Raw genomic sequence first — 27,237 nt, 5'->3', positions numbered from 1 at the left:
ATAACAAAAATTGCAACCCGCTCTTGCCACATTTTTAGGCTTTTCTCTGCAGCTACGAGGACGAGAAACTTTGTTTTTTAATTAAAGCTGAAATTGTCCTGTAATCTCCTGACTCCAAGAGCTGGGTCTTTAAGGCAAACACCACAATAAAGATTTGGGGTAAAATCATGAGAGGTTGCCAAGCCTGCTTTGGGTGCAGCAAAAATGGACAGATTCTTCTGAAACTCCCCAGAGAGGTTCAGACGGGACTGAAATACATGCAAAAAACTCAGCCCAAGGAGTAACTCAGAAGTGACTGAAAATAGGACAGTGCCATCTCAATCACAGCCTCACCATCTGGCTGCAACACAGTAACTAGGAAATCACGGATTGTGTAGGCGTGTGGATTCCAAGCTCTTCACTTCTGTATCCACAAGGCGCTTGCTTATGTTTCGTTTGAAGCTAATGTCCCCTACCTATAAACACTGGCACGTTCTTGTTTAACAGTGTTTGCCATTCCGCTTGGAGAGGCAGCAGCCACCGAAAGCACAAACTGCACTGCAAGTGAACCTGTTCTAAAGCACGTCGCGGCATCTGAAACTCGTGAACTTGAGCTCTGGGTCTCTGCTTATATTTTCACTCCCCTCGGGTCAGCAAAAGCACAGAGCTTGGGAGTCTTATGGCCTTAGGGTATCAGTCACAGAAAGGAGTCGCTGAGAACTGACCTCTGTGAAATCTATCCCTATGGTCACAATGGGAGCTCCTGGGGGCTTAGCAGTTAAGAAAATGTGGCCCTTTATTTTGGTACCTGAATTGGAAATGAGCTCTTTGAAAATCTGAAGCTCGTGCTGCAGTCTTCACTGAGACTAGCTGGAGGGAAGCTGGCTTGGGCAGGTTAGCCCATGCACAGCTTTTGCCATGTAGACATACTCTAAGCCCTATTGAAAGTCAATGGTTCTCCAATGGTTCCACAACCAGGATGTGGCAGTCCGGCCTGGTGGGTAGGACCAGGAGTCATGCCTAGTGGTGAGAGCAGGAGTAGGAGCTGGTGGCTGGAGCAGGAGTCAAGCGAAGGGTCACAGCCGGAGTCAGAAACCAGGAGTTGGGCCTAAGGTCAGAGCTGGAGTCAGGGCCAAAGGTCAGAGCCCAAGAGCAGCGTCTGTTGTCGCAGCAGGCCAGGTGCGTGTAGTGCCCCCAGGGTTTATACTGTATGGATCACACCTCTGCTACCGCTACCTGGTGGTGGCCTGAAATGTCAGTCACCCGGACCCTGCAAACCCGGGTTCTAGTCCTCTCGAGCCTTACGCTCTGCCACTTTTGAAAATGGGACTTAGGCGCTTATGAAAATTTCCCCTTTCACCCAGACATGTCCCTTGGCTGCCTACACATGGAGGGAAGCACGGATCAAGGTGAAAAGAACAGTGGTCAGCCTCAGTACTTCCCCATTGTAGGGGGTGCAGGCAGGACAGAGAGCAGTGTACCCCACTGCTGCGGCCCTATCTCATGGCACCGTCCCGACTGGGTTTCAGAACGAACCTCTGCAGAAGCCAGTGCAATGATCTCCCGGCACACTGATTCACTGGGGTGGGAACGGCACTCCAGGAAGTACCGCCTGCCAGAAGGCAGTGCGACAGGAAGTGATCCGAGAGCACAAGGAACAGCGATTAGCAGAGGCTGAAGTGCCACTCCTGGATATTTGATCATTTTCCTGCACACTTCAGTTTCAGGCAGCTCTACCTGGATTTATTTGCTTCGAGATTAGCTCCTACGTATAACTCCCTGGCGGGCCGCACTGCGGTACAATCCTGTATGCACTTTTGACCCTTCTGCATACCACACAAATCAAGCCAACCAGATGTCTCAGCATTAATGAGCTTAGCAGTTCAGCTTCTCTTTTTGGCCAAAAGAGTTCGCATGAATAAAGAGAAAATATCCCTTCTTACCTTCATCAGATTCAACTACTGCCTCCCCATCTAGCTCTGAGGGGGAAAGACGGGAGATGGAGGAGCAAGGCAGGGAAGGACAGACAGTGGAAGAGAAGGAAACACGATGATTCAAAGGGAAGAAAGAGAGAGAGAGAGAGAGAGAGAGATCTATGTTAATGTTCTTTGCTTTTTCATCCTGGTAAATACCTACATGTGTGCAAGCCACCTGAGCTGCCACAGAAACAGGAAAGAGGTCCAGGTTTTTTAAAGTATTTAGGTGCCTAAACCCATTGATTTACCACTCACCTGGCCCTTAGCACTCACCTGGCAGTATCATTCCTATGGCTTCACCGCTAACCTTTCCCTACTGACAAGCCCTAGGCAGGAAGCGGGGGTTATGTCCAAACGGGATGTTGTTATTAATTATTCTGATTCCCTACACCCTTTGAGAAGCCATTGGCCTTCCCTGTTCAGACGGCAGGTCTGGGGCCTACACTGATTGGCTCTCCGTGTGCTGAGAAAACCCCACCGGGAACATGCCTAGTGCTGCTGGTTTTCCATCCGATTCTTATGGGCGTGCATCAGCCTCTCTGCTGTTAAACTCTCTGCTGCTCCACATCTCTCGCCTGGCTGTAAAAATGCCGACGGCTGAAATGCTGGTGTCTACAGCCCCAGAACGGGTCCCCCAGGGGGCTTTCCTCATTGTAAACTCTAGTCTCTGCTTCTCTCTGACAGCGATTAGCAGGATAGACACAAGGCTCCTGACAGGCTGTAAAGGAAGCTCTTGAAAGCCTGTGAAGGGGAGGCGCGGCGCTGGTGAGCTGGGATCAGTCTGGATTAGAAGACAGCTCCTGGGCTCTGGTATCTGTCCCCGAGACAGCTGTCACAGGCCAGGACCTGGGGATTCACGCAGAGACAGAGGGTGCTCTGGGTATTGTTTTAACTGGCAGGTTGCACTTCCTCTAGCACCAGCTCTCTTGAACTGCGCCGAGGTGAGACCGCTACAGAAAGGCGGAGAGAGTGAGGGAGAAACGAGGAGTTGGGGTGGGGGGGGGAGCCATAGACAGCCAAATCCCAACAACCTCATCCACTCCTTCCGTACAGCTCCCAGCAGGGGCCGCTGACCCTGAGTAAGGCCCGCGGGTTCTCACCCAGACAGAGAGGGTGATGTAGAAACCAAAGCGCTGGTGGTGATGGGCGACCACTTTACCGGACAGCATGTCCCTTGCCTTCTTGAAGCTTGTTGTTTGATAACGTAGGACTAGCCGGCCTGGATCAGACCCCCCATGTCCAGCGAGGCCAGTGACCTAACAGTAGTCAGCACCAACTGCTTCAGAGGCAAATGCAAGGAACTCCTATGGTATGCAGCTACGGGACAACCTGCCCAGCGGGATGAGTGTAACCTGGTTCTAGGCCTGCAAGGGCCCTCAAGAGGTCATCTAGCTAGCCCATCCTTGGATCTTGGCAGGGGGTCGAACTAGATGACCCTGGTGGACCCTTCTAACCCTTTGGTTCTATGACCCCCTTGCGCTAAGGCAGAATTTAGTATACCAATACACATGGATCACTTGAGGATTACCCTGTTCTGTTCATTCCCTCTGAAGCACCTGGCATTGGCCACTGTCAGAAGTCAGGACACTGGGCTAGGTGGACCTTTGGTCTGACCCAGTCTGGCCGTTCTTATGTTCTTATAATCGACAGGCATATTTCTCAACCCCACTGCTGCTACAAGATCCTTCCTCTGCTGGCTGCAATCCCTGAGGCACAGTGTTGGTGTCCAGCAGCATACATCTCAAAGTCTTGGGTGCACACGCAAGTGACCGAACCCAGTCAGCCTCAGTGACCCTGACGGGCTAACGTTGCAAATTCAGCCTCAGCAGAAGCCCCTGGAGAAACAATGCATTCTCGACCTCTCTGTGCAGCGGCATGATTCTCGGATTCAATATAGCCGAGAGGGGCATAAGATGCCAGGATGAACTGGCCCTAACATCCAGCACCTTCCGTCTGCAACCAGCCCCCCGTCCCCACCCATTCGCTTACCTCCCGTTGTCTGCAGCAGAATCTCGGATGGGTTATGGGGCTTCAGTCCCAATGCAGACAGCGGGGTCTTGGCCAGGCCGGGTGGGGAGCGCACTGTAGTCAGGCAAAAGAAATAAAATAAACCCAACGGTATCAAAAGAGGAATTAAATTTAAAGTGCAATAAATCCTAGAGTCATCTCGGTTGTTACTAAATGTGAGTTTATAGCCTCAGCGCTACGTGTGCTACTTAATGACTGTCATTATGTCCTGGCAAGGTGCATGTGCAACTGGAAACACTTAAGCCCGCTGGCCTGCAGAAACCCCAGGAATGCAGGAGCCGAGAGCAGGCCCCCTTATTAGAAGTGACACCTTTGGCTTCTCTTTTATGGAGACGGTGATTCGGCCAGCCCCGATGCCGGCTGCATGCGGAGGGAACCTAGACACGGGGGGAGACGAAGAAACCCTCTGCTGATGATTGATGGGCAGTTGCAGGAAGATGGATTGAGGGGCCCAGAGGGTGGGGGCGGGATTACAAATTCCTTTGATGCCCATCAACCCTGCTTGAGTGTGCTGGGAGCCTGAAGGCCTTGCCTCCTAGAGGAGAGAGCACCTTGGCATCGCCACCATTAGGGACAGTCCACCAGCAGGAATGACTTCCCGGGGCTTGCAGGAATCCTAACGCTGGGCAAGTCGGCAAAGTGACAGCCCCCTGGCTGGATAACAGCGCCCTCCATTGCCTCAGTGCCTCTCATCCAGGGATCTCAAAGCTCCTTCCCCAACGCTCACTGATTCAGACTCCCTGCCACGCTTAATTGATGACACCTCCCCACCCTATGAGGGCATTTAGCTGCACTCCCCTCATTGGACAGGTTGGTAAACTGAGGCACACAAAGGTAACACGTCCTGCCTGCAGTGACTTGGGAAGTTGGCGGTGCAGCTAGGGCTAGAACCCAGGAGTCCTGACTTCCACACTCCAAAACACGAGACCGCCCAGTATGTGTCTGCTGCGGGGGGAGGCTCATTTCTCAAGGCACAGTTTGCCAGAGATGCCTCCAAGAACATCAGCATTTCATCTGGACTCGGACTGATATTAACATAAACACAGTGGGCCAGATTCCGATCTCCGTCCCCTAGATCTAAATCCAGAGGGGCTCCATTGACTTCAACTGAGATACTCCAGATTCACCCCGGTGAAAACGAGAACAGAATACGGCCCTCATCAATTCAAACCACCATGCTCACCAAACAGGCCCATTACCTAATCTTCCCCTGGGAAAACTAACTTAGGGCCCACACTTTACGTCGTAGCATTCGCTCTACCTACTGGATTCGTTCTGGTAGAGAGACCTAAACGGTGCCCATGACATGAACTTTCACACATATGGTGTAGATACACATCTGGAAAACCAGCCAGATGTGCAACGACACATGTCAAATACCCACCAGCCTTTTACAAATGCACACAACATGTGTTCCATGGCTCTACTGCATGTATATATTATATAGAGAGAGGCTGGTATGTCGTATGTACATATAAGGGGGGGAGGGTGTATATATATATAGCACACATACTATATATAGGGTAGATATATGAAGCAGGGAGTGATGGAGCAAATGGATGCAGATGTATATGTGAGATGCGTGTACTACAAGTCTCACAAATAAGGCTTTATAGTGTGTGTGTGTGTGTGTGTGTGTGTGTGTGTGTGTGTGTGTGTGTGTGTGTGTGTGTGTGTGTGTGTGTGTGTGTGTGTGTGGCGAGTTCTTGCCGTTGATTTCTATCTCCCTGACACTGCATTTTACCAGCTCGAAACAATTCAGACTTTCTATTCTAACTGGGAGGAAGAGACCTCAGGACACAGAAGAGGTGTGGGAATGCTGCCAAAAGCAAAAACAAGGAGACAAACGAGGCTCCAACCTCCCTAAAGGAAACTTGACACATTCCTTTAGCTTTATCCGCTGCTTGCATTTCAACCTTCTGACTTACAGATTCAGACGGGCACCCACGCTGGCAGCGGGAGGAGGCGGGAGGCAGGCGTGGAAACAAAAGCCAGTCCTCATGAGCTCACGTTTTCATGGCTGCGACGTTGGTCAGAACTCTTTGCTCAATGCAGATGAGATACTGGGAAACCAAGCAATTCCACGGACGGGCCAAGACGTTCCAGCCAAGTGTTACCGCTAATGCGCTGGGCCTGCTTCTCAATGGCTGGGGGTTGTTGCACGGGGGGGGGGGGGGGGAAATCCGGCAGAGCCAGATGCAAGGATATGGGTTTAACCCCCAAACCATCATGAAATCTAGCCTGCAGTGAGCAGCGATGTCATGGTCACCAGCTCTCCTAGTGGAAATGAAATTAACTCATGTCTCCGCCGTCCGACAAACCACAGAAGCCCCAGCTGTGAGGTTCTGATCTGGATGAGGATTCAAATTTCCCTCTCATGGGAAAGTGGGCAGTTGGAGCTGGGATTCTGGTTCATAAGTGCACTTCCGCCAAACCTGGGGGGGGTGTTTGGATCGGGGGGCTCCCTATGGGTCCGTCTGTAGCAGCAATAGGCAAACCTCAAAAGATTCAGCTCTGTTGTTGCTCGGGAGTTTACCTGAGCCTGCTTGGTTGAGAAGCTGGCCAGGGATGAGATGCAAAAGAGTCCCCGTTATGCACTGGGTAAGAAATGTTGCCCCGAGGGCACATCTCAAGCCTATACGATTAACCTGTCACTCTGAAATTCACCCTGCAGCAGCTGAGCATTCAAAGTGCAGCCGAACGTCCCAGCCACACCCTCACCCTTCATCACCAACGGGCGATGACCTTGCCCAGACGTGTGTTTCTGAGGGGAAAGGGGTTAAAAACAACTCTCCTGCTAAACTTGGTGGTGTAGCAACTGCAGCCACCAATGGGGGCTGAGCAAATCACAGATGTTTCAGTTCACTGGAAATGCAAAAAAAATGTATTGGGATTGAACAGAAAACTCATTTTTTCAAATGAAACCCGAGATGAAACGTTTCAATTTCAACTGTTGGAAAAGGTTTTTCATTTTTTTATAAAATAAAATGAAAGGAAATGTGGAAAGGAAAAGTCATTTAAAAAAAAAAACCTCCTAAAAATAAAATGCTGAAAAAAAATCAAAACAATTTGACTAAATTGACGTGAATTTGGGAAAGGTTTTGGTGTCGCCAAATCTGCATTTTTCACCCCCCAAAAAAGTTTTGAGTGAAAACTTTTGCCCAGCACTAGTCTAAGGCCGTGGGACATCCACAAGGTTCAGAGATGGGAGACGTGGAGAATATAGTTTGGGAGGTGACTGCATGTTGGAAAATCTCTCCTGATCGGGACCAGAGCATCTCAATCAGGGCTGGCTTTAGTAAGTGCGGGGCCCGATTCGTGGGGCTTGTACTTACCGGGCGGCACTCCGAGTCTTCGGTGACACTTCGGCTCCGGGTCCTTCGGCGCGAGTGAAGGACGTGCCGCCGAAGACCCAGAGCGAGTGAAGGACCCGCTGCCTAAGACCCGCAGCGCCGCCAGGTGAGTAAATATTAAAAAGGCCACTGGGCACAGGGCCCTCTTAGGCGCGGGGCCCGATTCAGGGGAGTCGGGCCAATCGGCCTAAAGCCAGCCCTGATCTCAATCCATTTTCAGCTCTGCTATTGCACTTATAAATACATAGGACTATCAAATGTGGCCGTTGCTTTTTTTCCCAGTTGCTCAGCAATGCATTGTGCTGGTGCAGCCTGATTCAGCCGTGCCGTTGTGGCACTGGGACAGCGGCAGAACCGGTCAAAGCGGAATTCACTTCTTCCAAACCTACCACCAAGTTATCAAGGGTTAGCCAGGAGGATGCATGCTCAGCTGGAGGAGTCAGGAGGTCAGAACATGCAGCAGGAAGTTCGAGGGTCAGACTTTCTCAGCAACTTGCAAGGATCAGCAAAGCAACTGCTGAAACCTCCTTTGCCTACCTTAGGCTCAGCAGAGCACCTGCATGTTAAGTAGCATCTAACTTCCCTTGCCATTCACCCTTCCCTTCTGCAACTCAGTTCAGGTAAAGGGGATTCACCTTGCACTCGGCTACACGCCAGGGGCTCCTATCTGGCCATCCGGATATTAACAGTGAATGGATTTAAATGGACAGTGTCAACCCAAAATGGGCCTTCTTTAAAGGGAGTTGAATTCCATGCAATATACACACGTGCACACACAGCATGTCTTCAGCTAGGTACACGGGGGAAACATGCTAGTCCTTAGTTTAAGCTCTCTGAGGCCAGGACAATATTTGCATGATAGGACTGTACAGTTACCGACAGCACTGGGGATCTGATCACAGCTTGTCAGTGGCGTAGTACAAAGGACTTTTTGCCTTGGTCAAAGCAGATCAACCCAAATAAGGGCTGATGCCAACTTTATCCTACTCCTGGCCAGCACGTATCCCGTCTCGGGGCTACAGAAACCCTCTTTGGGGACTATTTCAGGGAGTTTTAAAACAATTGCATCGGGACTATTTTTCATAACCTTCCACCTTCCAAACTAGCGGCCTTAGCTACCATGAGTCCAACTGTCCAGGACTCGGAGGAAGCCACACAAATTGACCTAAAATAGCCTTTCTGTGCCCACCCACACACCCCCCCGCCCCAGAAGTCACTGGTTTAAAATCAACTCTCCCGTCCAGAGCTAGGAGCAGGTGCTGGATCTGAATGGGAGAAAGTTCCTCCTCCCGGCTTTGTCAGACTGGGAGGTGTCACCTCAAAGTGGTGCTGTCTCGAAAAGCTGTCGCTGACGCGGGACTGAGTGGAGATCCCTAAACAGCTCGGTAATGGAGCCAACGGTTTGGATTCTTCCCGCCCCAAAAAGATTTGCTTTTTTAACACTCTCGAGCTGGGAGGACGTTCGGTCTGGGATTCTGGAGAGATGTGCCGGGGTCCCTCTCAGAAGGAGGGGCTCGGCTGCGGAAGTGATTGCTCTGAGTTGAGCTTTGGAACGACACGCGGCCGTGGCGGAGAGCAACGTGATCGGAGATTTAGGCTGGTTGCTCTGGAGGGTCAGGATGCCGGAGAGTATCCCACAGCTCCTTGGCATCATGCAGCAGCCATCACTCAGAAGACGAAGCGGTGGCAGCCAAGGTGGTATCTCACATATACCATGTAGAGGGGAAACTAATTGAAATGGGAGCCTCCTCGGTATACAGAGATAGTTTTATTTTCAGGGTGCTTTCGTGACAGATGGGGGCGCGCCCCCCAACATAGGGTTCGATTATTTCCATCACATGCCCTCAGGGGCCCCCAGGACCATGATTTTACACCCCGCTATCTGTAAAACGCGGCTGTCGAAATGAAATAACAACGAAACCAAGGAAACTTGCAGCGCGTGGAGTGGCGGAGGGCGGTGTCAAGCAGAGAAGAGAAGTGACAGAAGGAATTGCCGTGGGAAAGGGGTGGAGGGATGAGAGAACGAGAGAAAGAGAGGAAATGGCGGCAGGTGTCTGGAATTCGGAGCTGCTTGACCTGCTGCTTGTATCTGGCTTTGCTAGAGCCGCCCGCTGGTTCCCACCGCCTCCCGGAGCCGCGGAACTTACGCAGGTGACCATAAGGGGTTTGCGGCGAGACAGGAAAGGCAGGGGTTGGGGGAGAGATCTCACCACCGCTGGAGGGTGGGCTGGGTGGAGAGGTCCCCTCCAGCTCTTCAAAGGCTTCCTTGTAGCTGTGGAGATGAGGCTGCGGAAGAAAGCAAGCGAGGCCGAGTCAGTCGCGGCGAGAGCAGACCCCAGGCAAACGCGGCCCCATCCTCAGCCACCCACCAACCCAGGCTCACGGACGCTGGGGCTTCATTGCCAGAAAGAACTAGGGGCTTTCTTCAGCTGCTTTGTGGGTCTCTGGCAAGCCTCAGCCCCCTCCACCCACCCCCTGGCAACTGGTGTTGAATGGCGAGGTCCCCCTCCAGCAGCGCTGTCCGCATTACCAGGCGCCCCGCTACAAAGCAGCAGGGGGAAAGACCAAGGACAAGGCACCTCTTTGGGCCTCCCTCCCGGGTTGGCGGCGATGCTGCTGACCACCTCTGGCGAGAAGCTGTGGACCGGCGATCGGGCAGTGGGGCTCCGGGGCGTGCCGGGCTCCTGGGGACTGTTCTCGTACTGGCCGTCGCTGGTCGTGCGTCTTCGGCTCAGCGGTCCGGGCTCCTCCGGGGACTTGTCCCGTGACTCCACCCCTGGAATTCAAGCACACGGCGGGAAGCACTCGTTAAAAAGGACGATGCCCAGCAACAGGCTCATCCCTTAGGGAGCCACGTGGCAGCTGGCACGTTGGTGATTTATCTCAGGCACGAGCCACTCCTCACCTGACGACTCCAGCTCCTTGGCATCTCGGGGCTCTCCCTGAGGACTCTTTACCCCCAAACATTTTTAAAGGGCCATCTGCACTGCCTTAAGGGGCCCGCAGAGAGACCAAGGTAGCTGGAGCCTTCTGATTCCTACAGGATAGGCACAGCATGTGTGGGAAATCACCCTGCCGCCCCGATGCCAACCTGGAGAGAACCAAGGAACGGACGTGCCCACTGCCAATACAGCCTTTGCTCTGCGTGGAGACCCAGCACAGTGCTACAGGAATTGGTGCTGCAGGAGGGGCTTGTGGTCAGAGGAGACACTGAGCAAAAGTCCTTATCATGTGTGGTCATCAAAGAAGCCGGGATCCCCTCCTCCCCTGGACCCTTCTCCCCTCCTACAATTCACTGGAAGAGCCAGTCCCACTCTAAGGTAACCCCAGAGATCTCTGGCATCTCTAGTGCAGTGGGCGGAATACGCAACATACCGCTGGATATAAAATGGACCTCTACGGTGATTAGTTACTGCCAGCACGGCTCCTGAGCGGCTAAGAATCATAGAGTCATAGACTTCAAGGTCAGAAGAGACCATTATGATGGTCTAGTCTGACCTCCTGCACAACGCAGGCCACAGAATCTCACCCACCCACTCCTGTATCAAACCCCTAACCTATGTCTGAGCTATTCAAGTCCTCAAATCATGGTTTAAAGTCTTCAAGGTGCAGAGAATCCTCCGGCAAGTGACCTGTGCCCCACGCTGCAGAGGAAGGCGAACCCCCCCCCAGGGCCTCTGTCAATCTGCCCTGGTGGAAAATTCCTTCCCGACCCCAAATAAACCCTGAGCGTGTGGGCAAGACTCACCAGCCAGACACCCAGGAAAGAATTCTCTGTAGTATCTCAGATCCCCCCCCCATCTAACATCCCATCACAGCCGTTGGGCATATTTACCTGCTAATAATCAAAGATCAATGAATTGCCAAAATGAGGCTATCCCATCATACCATCCCCTCCATAAACTTCGCGAGCTCAGTTCTGAAGCCAGGTATGGCTCCTTCCTAAAAAGCAAGGCTAGGCGCTGGCATCCTGGCCAAGTGGTTATTCTCCCAATACCCCGGGAATTCCACTGCAGACAGTAACTCTTCCCTTGCTGTCCTGCACGGCTGCTGCGCTGCCCAGACGATCAGAGACCCGGAGGGCTGGGAGGAGGGACCTCGAGGGGTCATCAAACTCAGTCCGCCCATGCTGAACCAGGACCAAGCTGGATGTTAGCGGCATAGAGTTTAAGGCCAGAAGGGAGCAGGAGATTATCCAGTCTGACCTCCTGTCTGGCCCAGGCCAGCCACAGCACCCAGCCACCCGCACACCAAGCCCCACGTCCAGAATAGGCACAAAGCTACCTTTCACCCGGAGGTGGATGCCTGTCAATGATGGGGAAAGTGGCCTTTGTAACACGCAAGGCCTGATCTGCAGGGCACCTGCCGTTTCCACGGACTCCAATGGGATGGAAAATGCACCATAAATAACCATTAAGAGTTTGCATCTCCCATTCCCATCACACCTGAGCGCCTGTATCTCCGTTACACCCCAGTAGGAAGGGTGCTATCCCCATTTTACAGATGGGAACTGAGGCACAGGGAGATTAAATGACTTGTCCAAGGCTACACAAGTCATGTGGGCCAGAGCAGGGGATTGAACCTGGGTCTCTGGCTAGCGCCCAAACCACCGGCCCACCCCTTTCCTCTTGAGCAATCCTCCACCTTGCTTTGGAGGCTGCCAGCAGAGGTACCAGTTCAGGGCCTGGGTGGAAGGCCACTGCAGTGCGTGGGAGTTTGACTTAGCCAGGCATTGGCTCAGGCAGCCGAGCCAACTGTGATGGTGGCTTTTGGACAGGGAACCGGACGGAGCCCACAGCAATGAGCGAGAGTGAAATGTACACTACAGCCATACAACGCGCTGCAAGGCCCGGGAGCAGCAGACGGGAGACAGAGCTCAAGAGAGACCCGGGCTGGCGGCGACGGGGTGGGCACCCTGAAGGGACTCTTCCGAGCAGAGGGGCCGAGCAAGTCCAACTAACTAAGCCAGGGATGGTTCCCACATCCTGAGCGCCCTCCCCCCTGCCCCCGTCCACGGGAACAAGCCCTAGAGAAGTGCATCTCAGAGCCTGGCCAGGGAAAATAGGTCTCCGTGCCAGGAATCTAGAGCACATTCCAGTCCACTTCTTTGTTTGCAACCCCGCTAGCCCCCGTTTTCCACACACACACACACAGCAGCCTGGCTGCAAAGAGGTGTCACCTCTGGGGAGAGGCTTGCAGGCTTTGTAAAGCTGGGGATGGGAACCAGAGCTGCGTTAAGGGTTGGGTTCTCCCCCTGCCCCCCAGCTCTTCGCTGCGAGTGGCAATCCGCCGGGGAGGAGGGAGCAGGGTTTGGCCTGGATTCCAGCGCCTGAGTGCAGATGTCCACTTTAGCAGAGGGGGAGGGCGGCTGTCTCCATGGCAATGACACCAACTAACATGCAGCATCTGGCCCAGCGGGAAATCCCGGAGGGAAGGAAGGAGCAGGGAATTGCTAATCACGCCGAGCAAGCATCACTTTACAGCACGCTGTTCTGCTAAGACAGGGATCCTAGCTCCGTTCCCCCAGACCGTGCACCGCTTCTAACAACACAACGGTGATCAGCTAATTAATGCTCCGCTCAGCGCCATGCTGGGAGGTGGAGAAAGACTTTTACGCCCATTCTGCAGATGGGGAAACTGAGGTACAGAGCGGCTCGGTGATTTGCACATAGGGCACCCGTGGCAGAACGGGCTCCCGGCACCAGCTCGAAGCTGTTTGATCTGATTTCTAAAAGGGCCCGCGGGATTGACGTGAGCCCAGGGAATCCCGACTCCAAAGGCCGGGAAATCAGCCACAACAATAAGAAAGGCTCCTACTTATGCCAGTGTCTTTTAGCCCAGGGGACCGCTATGGGTTTCACGTGCTGGATTTACAGATGGCCACTGAGGGACCAATGTAGGAGCTGATGCTAATTTACTCCCACAACGTCCCCAGGCAGAGAGCTGATTTCCACGGACCTGCACCGGTCACAAAGCTCCCAGCAACATGAGTAAGCCATCAGGAGGCAGCCCTCAGCGCGGCTGGGCACGGGGGCTGGACTGGTCCTGCAAATTGCCCAGCATGCTTTGGGTGCATTTCCTCCAGGGTGGGAGGGAATGAGAAAATGGTTTGCCAAGCCAGTGGGAGGCAGCGGAGTGGGCTGCCCGGGGTGGTGGGGAGAAGACTGTACCGGGGCAGGGAGGGAGGGCAGCAGGCTGCATCAATGAGCCAGGGAGGGGGCTGCACCGGGGTGTTAGGAGGGGATGGGGAGCCAGCTCGAGGCGCATTTCCACCCATTTCTCCCTACTGCCTAGGAACCTCGCATTTAGATCCTGTCCAGGCAGACGCCGCTTTGGAGTTCCCATGACATTGGCGTACGTGGCCCTTTAAAGGGGGCTGCTTAAGAAGCTGAGGTCCTGTCTGCGCCGTGGGGATATTAACGATCTCAGGGCACTTTCTATCAGTGCTGGGGTTTGGCCCTGGCCCAAAATGTCCCCATCTCCTGTCCCTGTTCTGCTGCGCAGCTCTGCACCCCAGAGGCGGCTGCATTTCAAGGCCGGGAGAAGTGACCTCTGCAGAAATCGTTTGCGAACACGGTGGGATCCTTTGGGACGAAAGGTGCCTTAGATGCACGAGAGACTGTTACACAGTAAACTGAAAATGAAACTGGTAAGCACCAATGCACCCTCATTACCCAAAGACATATATGCTGCCGGCACTCCCCCTGTAACTCATCTTTGCCAGTAACTCCCCCTGGTCACCCTCAGCAGACAGACACACACATTGCGGCTTAGCGACACTCAGCACTGTTCTCAGAGCCGGGCAGGAAAATGCTAGAGACCAGCTGGGGCTGTCTACTGTCCTCTCGGATATACACTCTGTCCTTTCATCAGCCTCGGTCCAGTTTGTCACGCACAGCCACTCTCTCTCCCCTCTCGGGAGCCACCTTATAGACCCTGCCTAGAGGAATTTAGCATAACATTGGGCACTAGAAAATGGACTGAGAACCCCAACTTCTTTCCCAGACGCCTCTGAAAAGCCATCAGGTTGGCCCCTGGCTCTTCCTGACTTCCAGAGAACTATTCCTGAATCTCTGACGCCCCCGCCCCCTTCTTCAGATCTTGAAAAATCCGCTAACGAAGTGGGGAGGAAGTTGGCTGCAAGTTCCTGGCACACGCTGCTTAGGCTCATCGCTGAAAGACGAAGCCTTTCCAAGTGAGTTTCTAAATAATAATCACAGTAACGATGATAATCACAAAATCACCATGCTGGGGAGATGCAAGAGAGCTGAGAGCTGGCGTGCAGCCCCAATGGAGTTTGCCCACGTAAATGATGCAGGCTGGGAAATTCCATGAACAGCAACTTTGGAACCAAATTCGCCCATCCAGCCTGCTGGAGCCTGCCGCATGTCGGTCATTTGCTGAGCGTACCGGCAATTGCAGGGCCAGTGAATGCAGAAGAAGCCACCGAAGCGGAAATGAGCCACTCTGTGGGTAAGAGACGCATTGTGCAGGCTGGATGGGAGAAAGCTCGTCGTGAGCGGGCGGTGGCACGCCAGGCTTCCCACAGGACGGTGCCCGGGGCGTGAGAAGCTGTGTGGCGGAGCCCATGCTGTCCTCATTGAATGGGGGACAACCAGCGTTCACAAGATCACACTTCCAGGGGTAACTTCCTACCCCCTTTTGTTAAGTGACCCCCCGAGATGACTAGAATGGAAAGGAAAAACCCTTTGCTTGGTGCAGTTAGTAGCATTTTGTGTCCAGTTAGTTAGTTAGGCACACGGCCCAGCAGCTTGAAGGTATTTAGGTGCTCAGGTCCCACTGAAACCAATGGGAGTTAGGCACCGAACTACCTGCGCACTGCTGGAGCTTGGGTCTTTAACTCAAGATGGATTAGCACCTGCTTTTAGTTCAGGAGGCCCCTGGCTCAGCTCCAGCTGTGCCCACGCCGGTGACCATCACGCACACACCTGCTTATCTTTAAGCAGCAGGTCGTCCCCATTAACTACCCTTCCTCACAACTGATTGCGCGCTGCGTGTTACATGTGTCTGCAAGGCTTGGTCTGCTTGGGTGAGGCGTCTACCCAGCAAAACCCCATTGTCATAGGAAAATGTGACCGGGAACCCAGCACAAACATGGTCCCCTCGGGGCAGAACCTGGAAAGGCAGTTAACGCCGCTGCCCAGAATTCAAGGGGGCGCTGTCCCTTTCATTCAACGGGCGTCACCCCCTTTCACTGGAAGTCACCTGGCGCAGACAGCATGGAGATGCCGCGACAGGCCGTGCACGTTGCAGTGGGATGAGCCAGCGTCAGCCCTCCCTGATGCACGGTGATGCCAGGAGGGCACCATAACACGTCATTCCATATTCTTTATGGAAATATGCTTATGATATGAATACGACATAACCGAGATGTACTTTATCCCAGATGGCTCCTGTGAGATATCACTGGAAAGGTTCTGATTTCCTGACTGTGATTATCCAATCTGTGAGCCTGCATCATTCCTGTATCTGAAGTTAGGACTATTGACCACACATCTGTATTCCCACTATGCTACTTTGGATGACGCCCACTGCTAACACTTCAGGTACAACAATGGAAAAGCCAGTCAGGGGTCATGGCCCATCAGCAAGGACAATGGACTGTGAAAAGTTTGGCCTTCCTGCCCACGCTCCATACTTCCCCTGACTCATGGACGCTGTGATCCTACAAAGTCAGGTGGTCTTGTCACCTGATCCTAAACATTACCTGGGACCTCTTGTAACTTTCCACTGGAAGGGAAGGGGGGAGGGGGGCAAGTTTGGGAAACAAAGGATTCCCCCCTTATGTAAATCCAATTTATGGGCAGGCGAGGAATGCAAACGGGACTTCTCTCCATGGCCTGTCTGCCCAAGCAGAAAGACTGCAAAAGGGAAGGCAAGGGAGGAGTCCAGACTGAGCAGGGTCCAGTCTGAAAAGGAATATAACTGGAACTCTGAATCACAGAAACTTTGCAACCCGCCTGCAATGATATCTAGGGGGAGAAATACTATTGGTAACCAATTTCTTTAGTGAAACTAGCTTAGTTTGTGTGCTTCATTTCATTCACTTAGTAATCTGCTTTGGTCTGTTTGTTACCCCTTTTACCACTTAAAATCTGCCTTTTATAGTTAATAAAATGTGTTGTGTTTATTATTATACCCCGTTTCTGTAATTTTGCATGGGGTGGGGGGGTGAGAAGTGTGCACACCCCTCTCCACATTGAGGGAGGGGGCGAATTTCATAAAACACTTAAAAGGAGTGAGCACCAGAGTGTTGGAGCAAATCCCGTCAGCTGAGTCTTCCCCGAGCTGATCTGGCCCTGCCGGTGTGTGTGTTAGGGGAGGCTTTAATAGCCTGGCTCAGCAAGACAGGTACAAAGGGGGCCCACCATGGCATAACAAGCGGGTTCAGTGGTATCCCAAGGGGTCCAACCCGTCACAGGCACTTTGCTGCATATGGCCAGTCCAGGGTAGACCATAATTGTGCAATCCTTGTGTGATGCCCCCAGCAAGTGCACGTGCACACACACACACACACACACAGGGTGACCAAATAGCAAGTGTGAAAAATCAGGATGGGGAATGGGGGGTAATAGGTGCCTATATGAGGAAAAGCCCCAAATATCAGAACTGTCCCTATAAAATCAGGATATCTGGTCACCCTAACACACACACACGGGTTCCCTAAATCTCAGGGCTGCACACCCAATCAAAAGCCTGGGGTGGGGCTAGTGCACCTGAATATGGAGGGGGCGTAACAGTGGCTTAAAGGATTCAGCAGTCCCAGCTGCTAACGGCTTGCACCCCGGAACGGCCTTGTGAGCTCTGCAGCTTCAGAGCCACTCTGAGCGCCTGAGCACAACGGAAAGTCAAGGCAGGTGCTTGTTGAGCAAGAGGGTCAGCCAGGAAAAGGTGCAGGGACGCCCCATTCTTCCCTGGTGAGAAGAAGAGAGTGAGGAAAGCCACGGGGGGCCAGCTGTGACTTGCTGAAGACCCCAAGGGGGGACACATCGGGATGCAGAGCAAGAGGCGGCGGTGAGCGGCGGAAAGGTAACACAAGGACTGGCAGCGAGCGGAGGAAAGTCGCTCTGCTCATGTGCCAGAGAAGCACAAAAGGCAGCTCCTGCCCCCGCCGCACACATTCCATTCCCACCCCGGAGCGCAGCAGCAGCCAACGCTGGGCCATGCCAGGCCGTGCCCATTTCAAACCCCTCTTTCACAACCTCTCCCTGGGCAGGACGGGCCCACTTGGGGCACCCATCAATGCCCCGGCCTGTCTTTTCTCTTCCCGACCAGCGGGAAACAAACCGAAGAAAAAGGGGCTCATTGTTTGGGAGCCAGGAATGGGAGCGCTCGCCGGCTGCGATAAAGTCAGACAGAGGGGAATGCGGGCTCTCAGCAAAGCGCCACTCAGCGATTCCAGGCCTCGCAAACTGCCCTTTTCCAATGAAATGGTCTTTCCCCCGCTCCTGGGGAAATGTCTGAGCAAATGCTGAGCAGACAGACAGCACGCCCCTCTTCACTCACAGCAAGGGCCGGGCTCGCTCAGCGGCACGTCCGCACAGCAACGGCTTCGCCTGTTGGTTTGTCGCTGGCCAGCAGCACAGGAGATGCCTCTGCCACTTATGTAAAGAAGTCGAGACTTTGCCCACCCAAGGGCCATGGCAGGCTGCGTGCTGGGCCGCGTCTTGAACACCTGTTATACGGTGGCACAGCCAAGGGAGACGACAGATCCCAGTATGCCCAGACCGGGCTGCAGTGATGTATCCTGGCTCCTTACATAGGAACACTCACACTGGGCCAGATCAATGGTCTGTGTAGCCCAGTCTCCTGTCTGTGACAGTGGCCAGTGCCGGGTGCCCCAGAGGGAATGAACAGAACGGGCAATCATCGAGTGACCCATCCCCTGTCGTCCACTCCCGGCTTCTGGCCGTCAGAGGGTAGGGACACCCAGAGCATGGGGCTGCATCCCTGACATGGGCGGTGCATGAACCACCAGCTGGGGGAGTCTAGCCACCAGCACCGCTCCTTCCGCTCTCCCCCGCCCAAGCCCAGAAGCCCCACCACCACAGCCGCCAGCCCCCCTCACAGGCTCTCCCCCCAGCCCCGGAGCGCCCCCAACCTCCCTCTCCCAGCCCCAGAGTGGGTGTCGCGGCCGCAGCCCCCCAGCCCCGAAGCACCGGGAGGGAAGGCAGCACGGCCGGAGCTCGCCCAGTCCAGTTTGCAAAAAACTGCAGAACTGGAATTAATTTGCAAACTGGACCCCATTAAATTAGGCTTGAATAAAGACTGGGAGTGGATGGGTCATTACACAAAGTAAAAACTATTTCCCCATGTTAATTTCCCCCCTACTGTTACTCACACCTTCTTGTCAACTGTTGGAAATGGGCCATCCTGATTATCACTACAAAAGTTGTTTTTTCTCCTGCTGATAAAAGCCCACCTTAATTGATTACTCTCGTTAAGGTTGGTATGGCAACCCCCATTTTTTCATGTTCTCTGTGTATATATATCTTCCTACTGTGTTTTCCACTGCATGCATCCGAAGAAGTGGGTTCTAGCCCACGAAAGCTTATGCCCAAATAAATTTGTCAGTCTCTAAGGTGCCACAAGGACTCCTCGTTCTTTTTGCTGATACAGACTAGCACGGCTACCACTCTGAAACCTGTCACCATGCAAGGTCCTTCTCGAGTGCTCCAAGAATTGCTCCACCTTGGCTAATCGGCTCCCCCCTGACGCTCGTTAACACAAGCCAGATCCACTGACTCCTGGCCTTCGCCTCAACACCTAATCACACTTCAGCGCTCCTGACCCCCTCCACCGTGCAGCGCTGAGATCTCTCCAGCTCAGCAAGGAGACATTCCTGTGTGCTCTGCCAGCCAAACTAGGGACCTTTCCTCAGTCAAAACCTGATGTGAAAACCTACTGTCACCACCATGCAGAGGGGCCATGGTCACCCACTGACCGAAGCTCTGCCCCGTTTGGAGTCTCTGCAGGATAGGGCTAAATCCCAGGAAGCCAGAGCCTCAGCTCATGTAAATCGGTCGCTGATCACTGGACCCCTTCCTCCCCCCAGTTCCAGCCCAGCCCCCCGTGTTCCCCCACACGGGGCTGGCATCTCCGCTCACCCCCCCGCACAGTCCTCCGCGCCCTCCCCCGCTTTTTTGATAAAAATGGGCATTGTCACAGTTGCTCTTGCCAACCAAGAACAAACAGGACAAATGCCCTCTTTTGCCAAAAAAGTCAGGACGGCTGGGTCAGGGCTTAAAAAAGGGACGTTCCTGGCCCAAACGGGATGAATGGTCACCCTACAGCAATACCATCCCTGTTTTATTTGCCCCTCCCCTCGCCCCGCCGCTTCGCCCTCTGAGTTACTGCCCTGTCCATGGATGGCTGACCTTACACACGTCCTAGCTGTTTAGCAAGCAGCCGGCTTCCTCGGCTGGTTCCGCGCCTGGGTTGCTAATCTGTCTGCGCTGGTGCCCTACCCTGTTAGAGCAATTCCAGAGCAAGGTTACATTTCAGGCCCGAAGCAGCTGACAGCATCGTTCCATTTATCATAGTGAAACAGACACGGCAGTGACTGTACATGTCATCAAATCACTTTGTGTTGCGAGCTCGGAAGATTCACGAGTCTTCAGCCCAACACAGCAAGAGAGCAGACGCCATGGCAACATGTGCATCCTTCCTAGAAACACCCATCCCAAACTCCATCCAGTCTCCCTCCCCCTGCCCCCTACTCCCGTTCTCCTCTCCGAGCTGCTCTGCTCACACGAGGGGCCAGACGCAACCCCCACTGGATCTTTCCACTGGTTCCAGGGGGAGCTGGACGGATCCTAGTGTAGGTGGGTGAGAAAAAGGTTGCTCTGAATCCAACATCAAGCAGGCTACTACCCCAGCCAGAGACTGAAGTCAAACAAGCAGCCAGGGGCGGCTTCCTTAACCTCTCCAACTCGGCAGTGAGGACTCGGAAGTTCTGCTTTAAAAGCAGGCCCAGTGGCACAGCCCCCCTGCGAGACATAGAATCATAGACTATCAGGGTTGGAAGGGACCTCAGGAGGTATCTAGTCCAACCCCCTGCTCAAAGCAGGACCAATCCCCAACTAAATCATCCCAGCCAGGGCTTTGTCAAGCCGGGCCTCAAAAACCTCCAAGGAAGGAGATTACACCACCTCCCTAGGTAACCCATTCCAGTGCTTCACCACCCTCCTAGTGAAATAGTGTTTCCTAATATCCAACCTAGACCTTCCCCACTGCAACTTGAGACCATTGCTCCTTGTTCTGTCATCTGCCACCACTGAGAACAGCCGAGCTCCATCCTCTTTGGAACCCCCTTTCAGGTAGTTGAAAGCAGCTATCAAATCCCCCCTCACTCTTCTCTTCTGCAGACTAAACAATCCCAGTTCCCTCAGCCTCTCCTCATAAGTCATGTTCTCCAGCCCCCTAATCTGTGCGTGTGCGCTCCAGACAGCGGATCACAACCCGTTTGGAGGTTTTGCCCTGACAACGACCCGCTGCAAGAGGAACCATCGAGTGCACATACACACACACACACACACACACGGCTGCATGGGGCCATGTGGAAGTTGGGGGCAGGGGGGTCCGTGTTGGCCTGGAGAGACTTCAGCGACTGTTTCCAGGTCCAGCAGAAAAGCTCAACGCTGGACTCTCTGCAGCACTTTTCTATACAGTGCCACCTCAGAATAAACCCACGCTGGTGACAGCCCCTCACCAGCCTCCCCCAGGTTTGGACAATTCACCCTTTGTGTGCCGCCCCACCCCATGCACACACAGCAACTGGGCAAGCAAGTCTCCCTTTGCCAGTGACCTCCTGCATGCCCATAGCCGCTCCAGGGGTGCCCTCTGAGAACGGACCGAATCTAGCGCCCCTGGCATCCCTCTCAAGCCAGTCAAACACCCAAGCAGGGAAAGGGCCTGAAAGCCAAGGAAAAAACAAGGAGCACTGTAGGTGGGAGGAGAGCTCTACCCAGAATCCAGTCCCGCGAGGCACCGCGGTACAGACGGGGATTTCCCTGTGACTGGGCATCGGCTGGGGAGGCTCTGCCATGGTGGGGATCAAACCGTCCTGGACTGGACTCTGAGCAGCTTCCCCACCCCCTAACAGGGCGTGCTAACAAACTCTGCCACACCATGTCCATGCGACCGAGGGGAGCCACCCAGCATGCAGAAGAGCAGGGGGGAGCGGAGCGAAAGAGGAAGGAGGAACGGAACAAACCAGCGAAGGAGAAGGATCTTTGTCGGTGCAGAGGAGGATGGGGGGCTTTCGTGCTCTGCCGGATGCCCTGGAGTTTGGCGTTGTACTCTGACAGGGGAGGGGGAGGGGGGGAAGGGGCGCAGGAGTGGGAGGAGGTCAGCCAGGGAGGAGACACAGTCCACCATGGAGAGAGACAGACGGGACAAACACCACAATGGAGACAGGAAAAAAAAAACACGAGAAAAATTAGTTGGGACCCTGAGTTGAATGGTGGCCGAGCCCAGAGACGCTGGGAGCAGAGGGGGCCACACGGGACTGTACGCACTGGATGTCCCTGCCGCCCCGGAACAGGGACCCGTCTCTCTCACCCCAGAAGGGAAGGAAAGGGGTCGGGACGGCTTGGTGAATGGAGCAGCCCCCATGTCTGGGCACCAGCTGAATTTTGTTCTCCGGGAAAACAGTGAAGAATTAAATGGACCGATGCCTCCCTTCAATAGACACTGAACAGCAAACACTCGGGGGCCCCCAGCCCAGAGGTGGCTGCATGCCTGAGGCTGGGAACAGACCCCGCAGGTGTGATTGGCGGAATCTTAGACTCCGGAGCACTGAGTCTGGGGCATGTTATGTTATCTGACCCAGGGCTGCCACGGCCCAGCTCTGCCACCTGGGTGAGTGGCGCTGCCAATCCAAGCGACCCCCGCCCGCAACCCCGGGGAGGGAACCCGGCTTCCCAAGGGAGCTCCCCCCTCCATCATCACACGCAAACCTCACACGCTTTGGCCGAGCTCAGCAAGGAAGTCACAAGGCCCACGGGTGTTACTGGAAGGATGGAGGGGAGGGGCAGGGAACAGCCAGCGTCTGCGTGGATCCAATGGGGAGACGGCTGAGAATGCTCCCCGAGGGAGACCCGGGGAATGGACTGAAGGGCTGGAGAACCCGCGGGAGGGCCCGGCTCTGACCCAGAGTCCAGCCCGCCAGGACAGAGGTCAGAAAGCCAATCGGCCTGAGCATACAGCAGGTGTAAAATGCCACCTGCCCCCCGGGTGCCGGCAAGTGGAGAATTGGAGCATCTTACACCCCTCACGTAAACGACCACACAGGGCAATGGAGAATCCGGCCCAGCGCATCAGCTGCTTTGGGTGCGAGGGATGGGCAGGGAGGGTGTCCCTAGCCTCTGTTTGCCAGTGGCTGGGAGTGGGCGACAGGGGATAGATCACTTGCTGATTCCCTGTTCTGTTCATTCCCTCTGGGGCACTTGGCATTGGCCACTGTCACAGACAGGACACTGGGCTAGAGGGACCTTTGGTCTGACCCAGTCTGGCCGTTCTGATGTTAGAGGATCAGCCCATCGGTAATGACCAAACTCTTATTGAGGGGTCTACGGTGCAGCCCGGCTGGCTCACGCTGCAGGGTCTCTCTGGGCCAGGGAGGGTGACCAGATGTCCCGATTTCATAGGGACAGTCCCGATTTTTGGGTCTTTTTCTTATCTAGGGTCCTATTACGCCCCACCCCCGTCCCGATTTTTCACCCTTGCTGTCTGGTCACCCTAGGGCCGGGGCTGCTGAAATCCATCCCCGCTCCTGTGTAATCCTCACTGTGGCACCCCCAGCCCGCGGTAGGAAATTGGAGTTGTCATGATTGCAAGTCCCAGGGAGAAGGATGTTGTGTGAAATTCCCCACATACTTGCCTGGGGACAAACAGGCAACTTATAGCAGCGAGGGCCATAAATAACCCCCTCCCCGTGCCAGCAGCCGACACCTCCTATCTACTCTCCCGCAGCCTCCACAACTCCCGCTTCCAGGCCCGCGCTCTGACTCACGCCCCGTGCTGCCAGCTCTGCTTTCAGGACACCTTGTTCTGCCCTGATGTAAACACGCCGCACTGCTCTGTGTGCTGAGCTGTTCTTCCCGGGGACTGGCCACGAGCCTCCCATTGCGACATATGGCCCTGCTCCAGGGACAGCTCCCAGCCTCGCCCCAGTCCCTCCCTCGCTCCTCGGACAGGCAGAGAACCGCATCCCACCAGCAAGCAGCATCTGGCCCGGGCGGCACTCAGATCAGAGGAGAATCCGGGCCGATGCAGGGTGACTCAACGGGGGGGGAGGGGGGGGGGGCTCTTCCTGTGACTCAGACCTAAACCCAGGGCCCCTGGCTGGTGCTGTTGGAGGTGGCACGTAACAACCAAGTCCTAACCGCAGGCAGCCGTTAAACACCTCAAAATGTTGTTTTGGTGAAGTCGGGGTCTGAGCCCTGATGTCCTGGCCAAAGCAGCCCATAAATTACCCTGCCGCTTCAACTCCCAGCAATGGTTTGCAGCCTCCTCTCCTGTCCTAACCTATGATACCTTGTGGCTGGTCGCTGTTAAGCAGCTACCACGCTCCACATCAGAGGTGGCTGCATTTCAGGGCTGGGCGAAGTGGTTTGAATGCACTAGCTGTTTAGTAGCCGGGGAAAGAAAGCTGGCTAGATCATCGGACTCAACGGCTAGTGATCAACGGCTCCATGTCTAGTTGGCAGCCGGTTTCAAGCGGAGTGCCCCAGGGGTCAGTTTTGTTCAATATCTTCATTAATGATCTGGAGGATGGCGTGGACTGCACTCTCAGCAAGTGCGCAGATGACACTAAACTGGGAGGAGAGGTAGATACGCTGGACGGTAGGGACAGGGTCCAGAGGGACCTAGACAAATTAGAGGATTGGGCCAAAAGAAACCTGATGAGGTTCAACAAGGATAAGTGCAGAGTCCTGCCCTTAGGAAGGAAGAATCCCATGCACTGCTACAGACTAGGGACCGAGTGGCTAGGCAGCAGTTCTGCAGAAAAGGACCTGGGGATTACAGTGGACGAGAAGCTGGATATGAGTCAACAGTGTGCCCTTGTTGCCAAGAAGGCTAACGGCATTTTGGGCTGTATAAGTAGGGGCATCGCCAGCAGATCGAGGGACGTGATCATTCCCCTCTATTCGGCATTGGTGACGCCTCATCTGGAGTACTGTGTCCAGTTTTGGGCCCCACACTACAAGAAGGATGTGGAAAAATTGGAAAGAGTCCAGCGGAGGGCAACAAAAATGATTAGGGGTCTGGAGCACATGAGTTATGAGGAGAGGCTGAGGGAACTGGGATTGTTCAGTCTGCAGAAGAGAAGAACGAGGGGGGATTTGATAGCTGCTTTCAACTACCTGAAAGGGGGGTTCCAAAGAGGATGGATCTAGACTGTTCTCAGTGGTACCTGATGACAGAACAAGGAGCAATGGTCTCAAGTTGCAGTTGGGGAGGTTTAGGTTGGATATTAGGAAAAACTGTTTCACTAGGAAGGTGGTGAAGCACTGGAATGGGTTACCTAGGGAGGTGGTGGAATCTCCATCCTTAGAGGTTTTTAAGGCCCAGCTTGACAAAGCCCTGGCTGGGATGATTTAGTTGGGAATTGGTCCTGCTTTGAGCAGGGGGTTGGACTAGATACCTCCTGAGGTCCCTTCCAACCCTGCTATTCTATGATTCTAAGGCTCTGGGATGTAAGGGGCTGCAGAAATTATCACAGACGCCAGGGTTGGTTTTGGTTTTTTAAAAATCTCTTAATAACCAGTTTTCGCACAATGATTTCCCTGTAGCTTGGAGTGGGATGAAGGGGGAGGGGGTCTGTGGTGGGGGAGGGGTATTCTCAGGGCATTAAAGGGTTAGTCACTGAGTCCTTGAGCAGGGGTAACCCAAGCCCATTTCTCAGGGCGTGATGCTAAGCATGACAGCTTCAGGGGCCCCTTTCCCTCCAGTCCAGCAACCAGTTTTCCTCACAATCCGCACTGGCACCAACCTGCCAGGACCTGGTTCCCTCCTTCCACAGAGAGCAGCAACTCAGCCTGGGTGTGCAGGGGTGGGGGTGGGGTGAGGTGTTTTGCAACTGAGCGCTGTTCTCTCCCTCTAATACCTTTCGTGTTTCTAGGCCGAGACGCTGGCTGGAACAAACCCCGCCCCGCCAAGCCCTGGAACTGCAGGCTGGATCGCGGCCCCGGCATTCCCACGGACCTGCACCGCAATCACGGAGAGGAAGGCAGGGCGGCCGCTCCATTCCCCACCGTGCGCTGACGGAGCCAGGCACTGTGCATGCCCCGAAGCCAAAGATTTATTCCTCAGGCCCGTCGGGCCAAGAGGGACTTGGCTTCCTGCTTCCCAGACTCAGGCTGGGGCCTGAGCTCTGAAGTTGGCCAGGGGCGACCGGAGTCCCAAAGAGATGAGGCCAATTCGCTAGTCCGTCCATGCACCCTGTGCACGGTAAAAATGCCTCGCTGGAATGGTCCCACTGGTCAATGACCTACATCGCACCTAACTGTGCCGCACTATCCCATGGGGAAGTTACCTCCTGACCCCGACAGGGGGCCATATGCCCTGAAGCATCAGGATCAATGACAGACCTGGTTCTAAATATGCCCCCCGTCATCCAGTTTGTTTCCCCAGCGCAGATCCAAGCTCCGAGGAGGAATGGACAGTTTGACAACAGATTCAAGGGGGCATGTCTACGGGAAGTGCTTCAGAAGGGTGTGACACTTTCTATTCTCCTGCCTGTTCAGAACAGAGCCAGCGTGCTCAGAACATCACAGCTCCTCCCATGTCTGTGGCTGTAGGGCTAAGAAAGGAAAGCCAGGGCACTGGAGCATGGGGCAGGGACTGTAACTTACTAGCCCAGCAGTCCTCATGCGCGGTCTTTGGACAATGGCTAGGCTGCTGACCTGTGACCTGGAGACCAGGGGTCAATCTCCTGCTCCGCTACAGACTATCTATGCGGCCTTGGGCAAGTCACTTATCATCTCTGTGTCTCTGTTCCCCATCTGTACACTGGGTGTGATGGCACTGCCCTGCCGTAAAGGGGGATTGGGAGGATAAATACCCTCAAGATCGTGGGGTACTCAGAGTCTGTGATAATGGAGACCACGTAAATACAGCACCTAGCACAAGCAGGAAGGTCCCACAATGAGCATGACTGCTTTGGGCGCTAGGGGCTATCGCTGGGTATCTAAAGTGGAGTCCAGCCCGGTCATTCCAACTGATGTCTCCCAATGGAGCTACAGCTAGGCCTCCCACATCGGAGCCATGCACCCTCCTGGCAAAACCTGGCTCCTGAACCCCTTTGAAAATCCATCACCGGGGGCAGTGGGGCTAACGCACTGTTCTCTGCTTTTACAAGGTGCTGGCCTCTCCTCTCTTCTCCTGCCTCCTTCCTGCTCCCAGGCCAGACTGATCAGTCTGCTCCCAGCAGCTCCCCGCTCAGGAAGCAGGGGCAATTTCCCTTTGGCTGCAGAGAGGAGCAGCAGAGGGAGCAGGAGGACAGCTGGAAGAGATCATCGTCTGCAGCCACGACACACCTCTGCATGCCGCTCCGGTCCTGGAGCCAGCCCCAGCCTCCGCCGCTCGCCAGCCAACAGGGCAGCAGGGCAGTCTGGAGCACCCGGAACCACCAGCGCTGATCCAGCCAGAGCTCTCGGGAAGGCGAAGCCAGACTGGACATCTCACCAGAGCAGGCTCTCCTGCCAAAGGCTGCCAGGCCCTCTTTCCCGTGCAGCTGGGCGCACGGAGTAACTAACGCAGCCACGGAGAAGTCCGCTCCCTAGCCCTGAGCTCAGCCGCACTGCTCACGCTGTCCCCCGCCTCACCAGCTGGGCACTGCCAAGCGGCAGGGCCGTGATCGCGCCTGGCCAGCG

At 54.5% G+C, this 27,237-nt stretch overlaps 1 protein-coding gene across 9 annotated transcripts in view; it reads right to left on the bottom strand.

Moving 5' to 3' along the window:
* The window catches only part of TNS1 (tensin 1), a 250,960-nt gene that overhangs the window by 32,618 nt on the left and 191,105 nt on the right, over positions 1 to 27,237 (bottom strand). For 3 of the 9 annotated variants that reach the window (XM_034785186.1, XM_034785194.1, XM_034785195.1), the window contains 5 exons: positions 21,573 to 21,659; positions 9,916 to 10,112; positions 9,484 to 9,622; positions 3,945 to 4,037; positions 1,923 to 1,958 (listed from right to left, as the gene is read on the bottom strand). In XM_034785186.1, the coding sequence (XP_034641077.1) occupies positions 1,923 to 1,958; positions 3,945 to 4,037; positions 9,484 to 9,622; positions 9,916 to 10,112; positions 21,573 to 21,659 (552 nt within the window). The remainder of the gene's footprint in view (positions 1 to 1,922; positions 1,959 to 3,944; positions 4,038 to 9,483; positions 9,623 to 9,915; positions 10,113 to 21,572; positions 21,660 to 27,237) is intronic. The other 6 variants (XM_034785188.1, XM_034785187.1, XM_034785191.1 and 3 more) reach the window with 6 other exon arrangements.

Source organism: Trachemys scripta, chromosome 11 (assembly GCF_013100865.1).
Source record: "Trachemys scripta elegans isolate TJP31775 chromosome 11, CAS_Tse_1.0, whole genome shotgun sequence".
Lineage (NCBI taxonomy): Eukaryota > Metazoa > Chordata > Testudines > Emydidae > Trachemys > Trachemys scripta.
The sequence above is the reverse complement of the archived record's forward strand: the minus strand, read 5'-3'. Positions and strand labels throughout refer to the sequence as shown.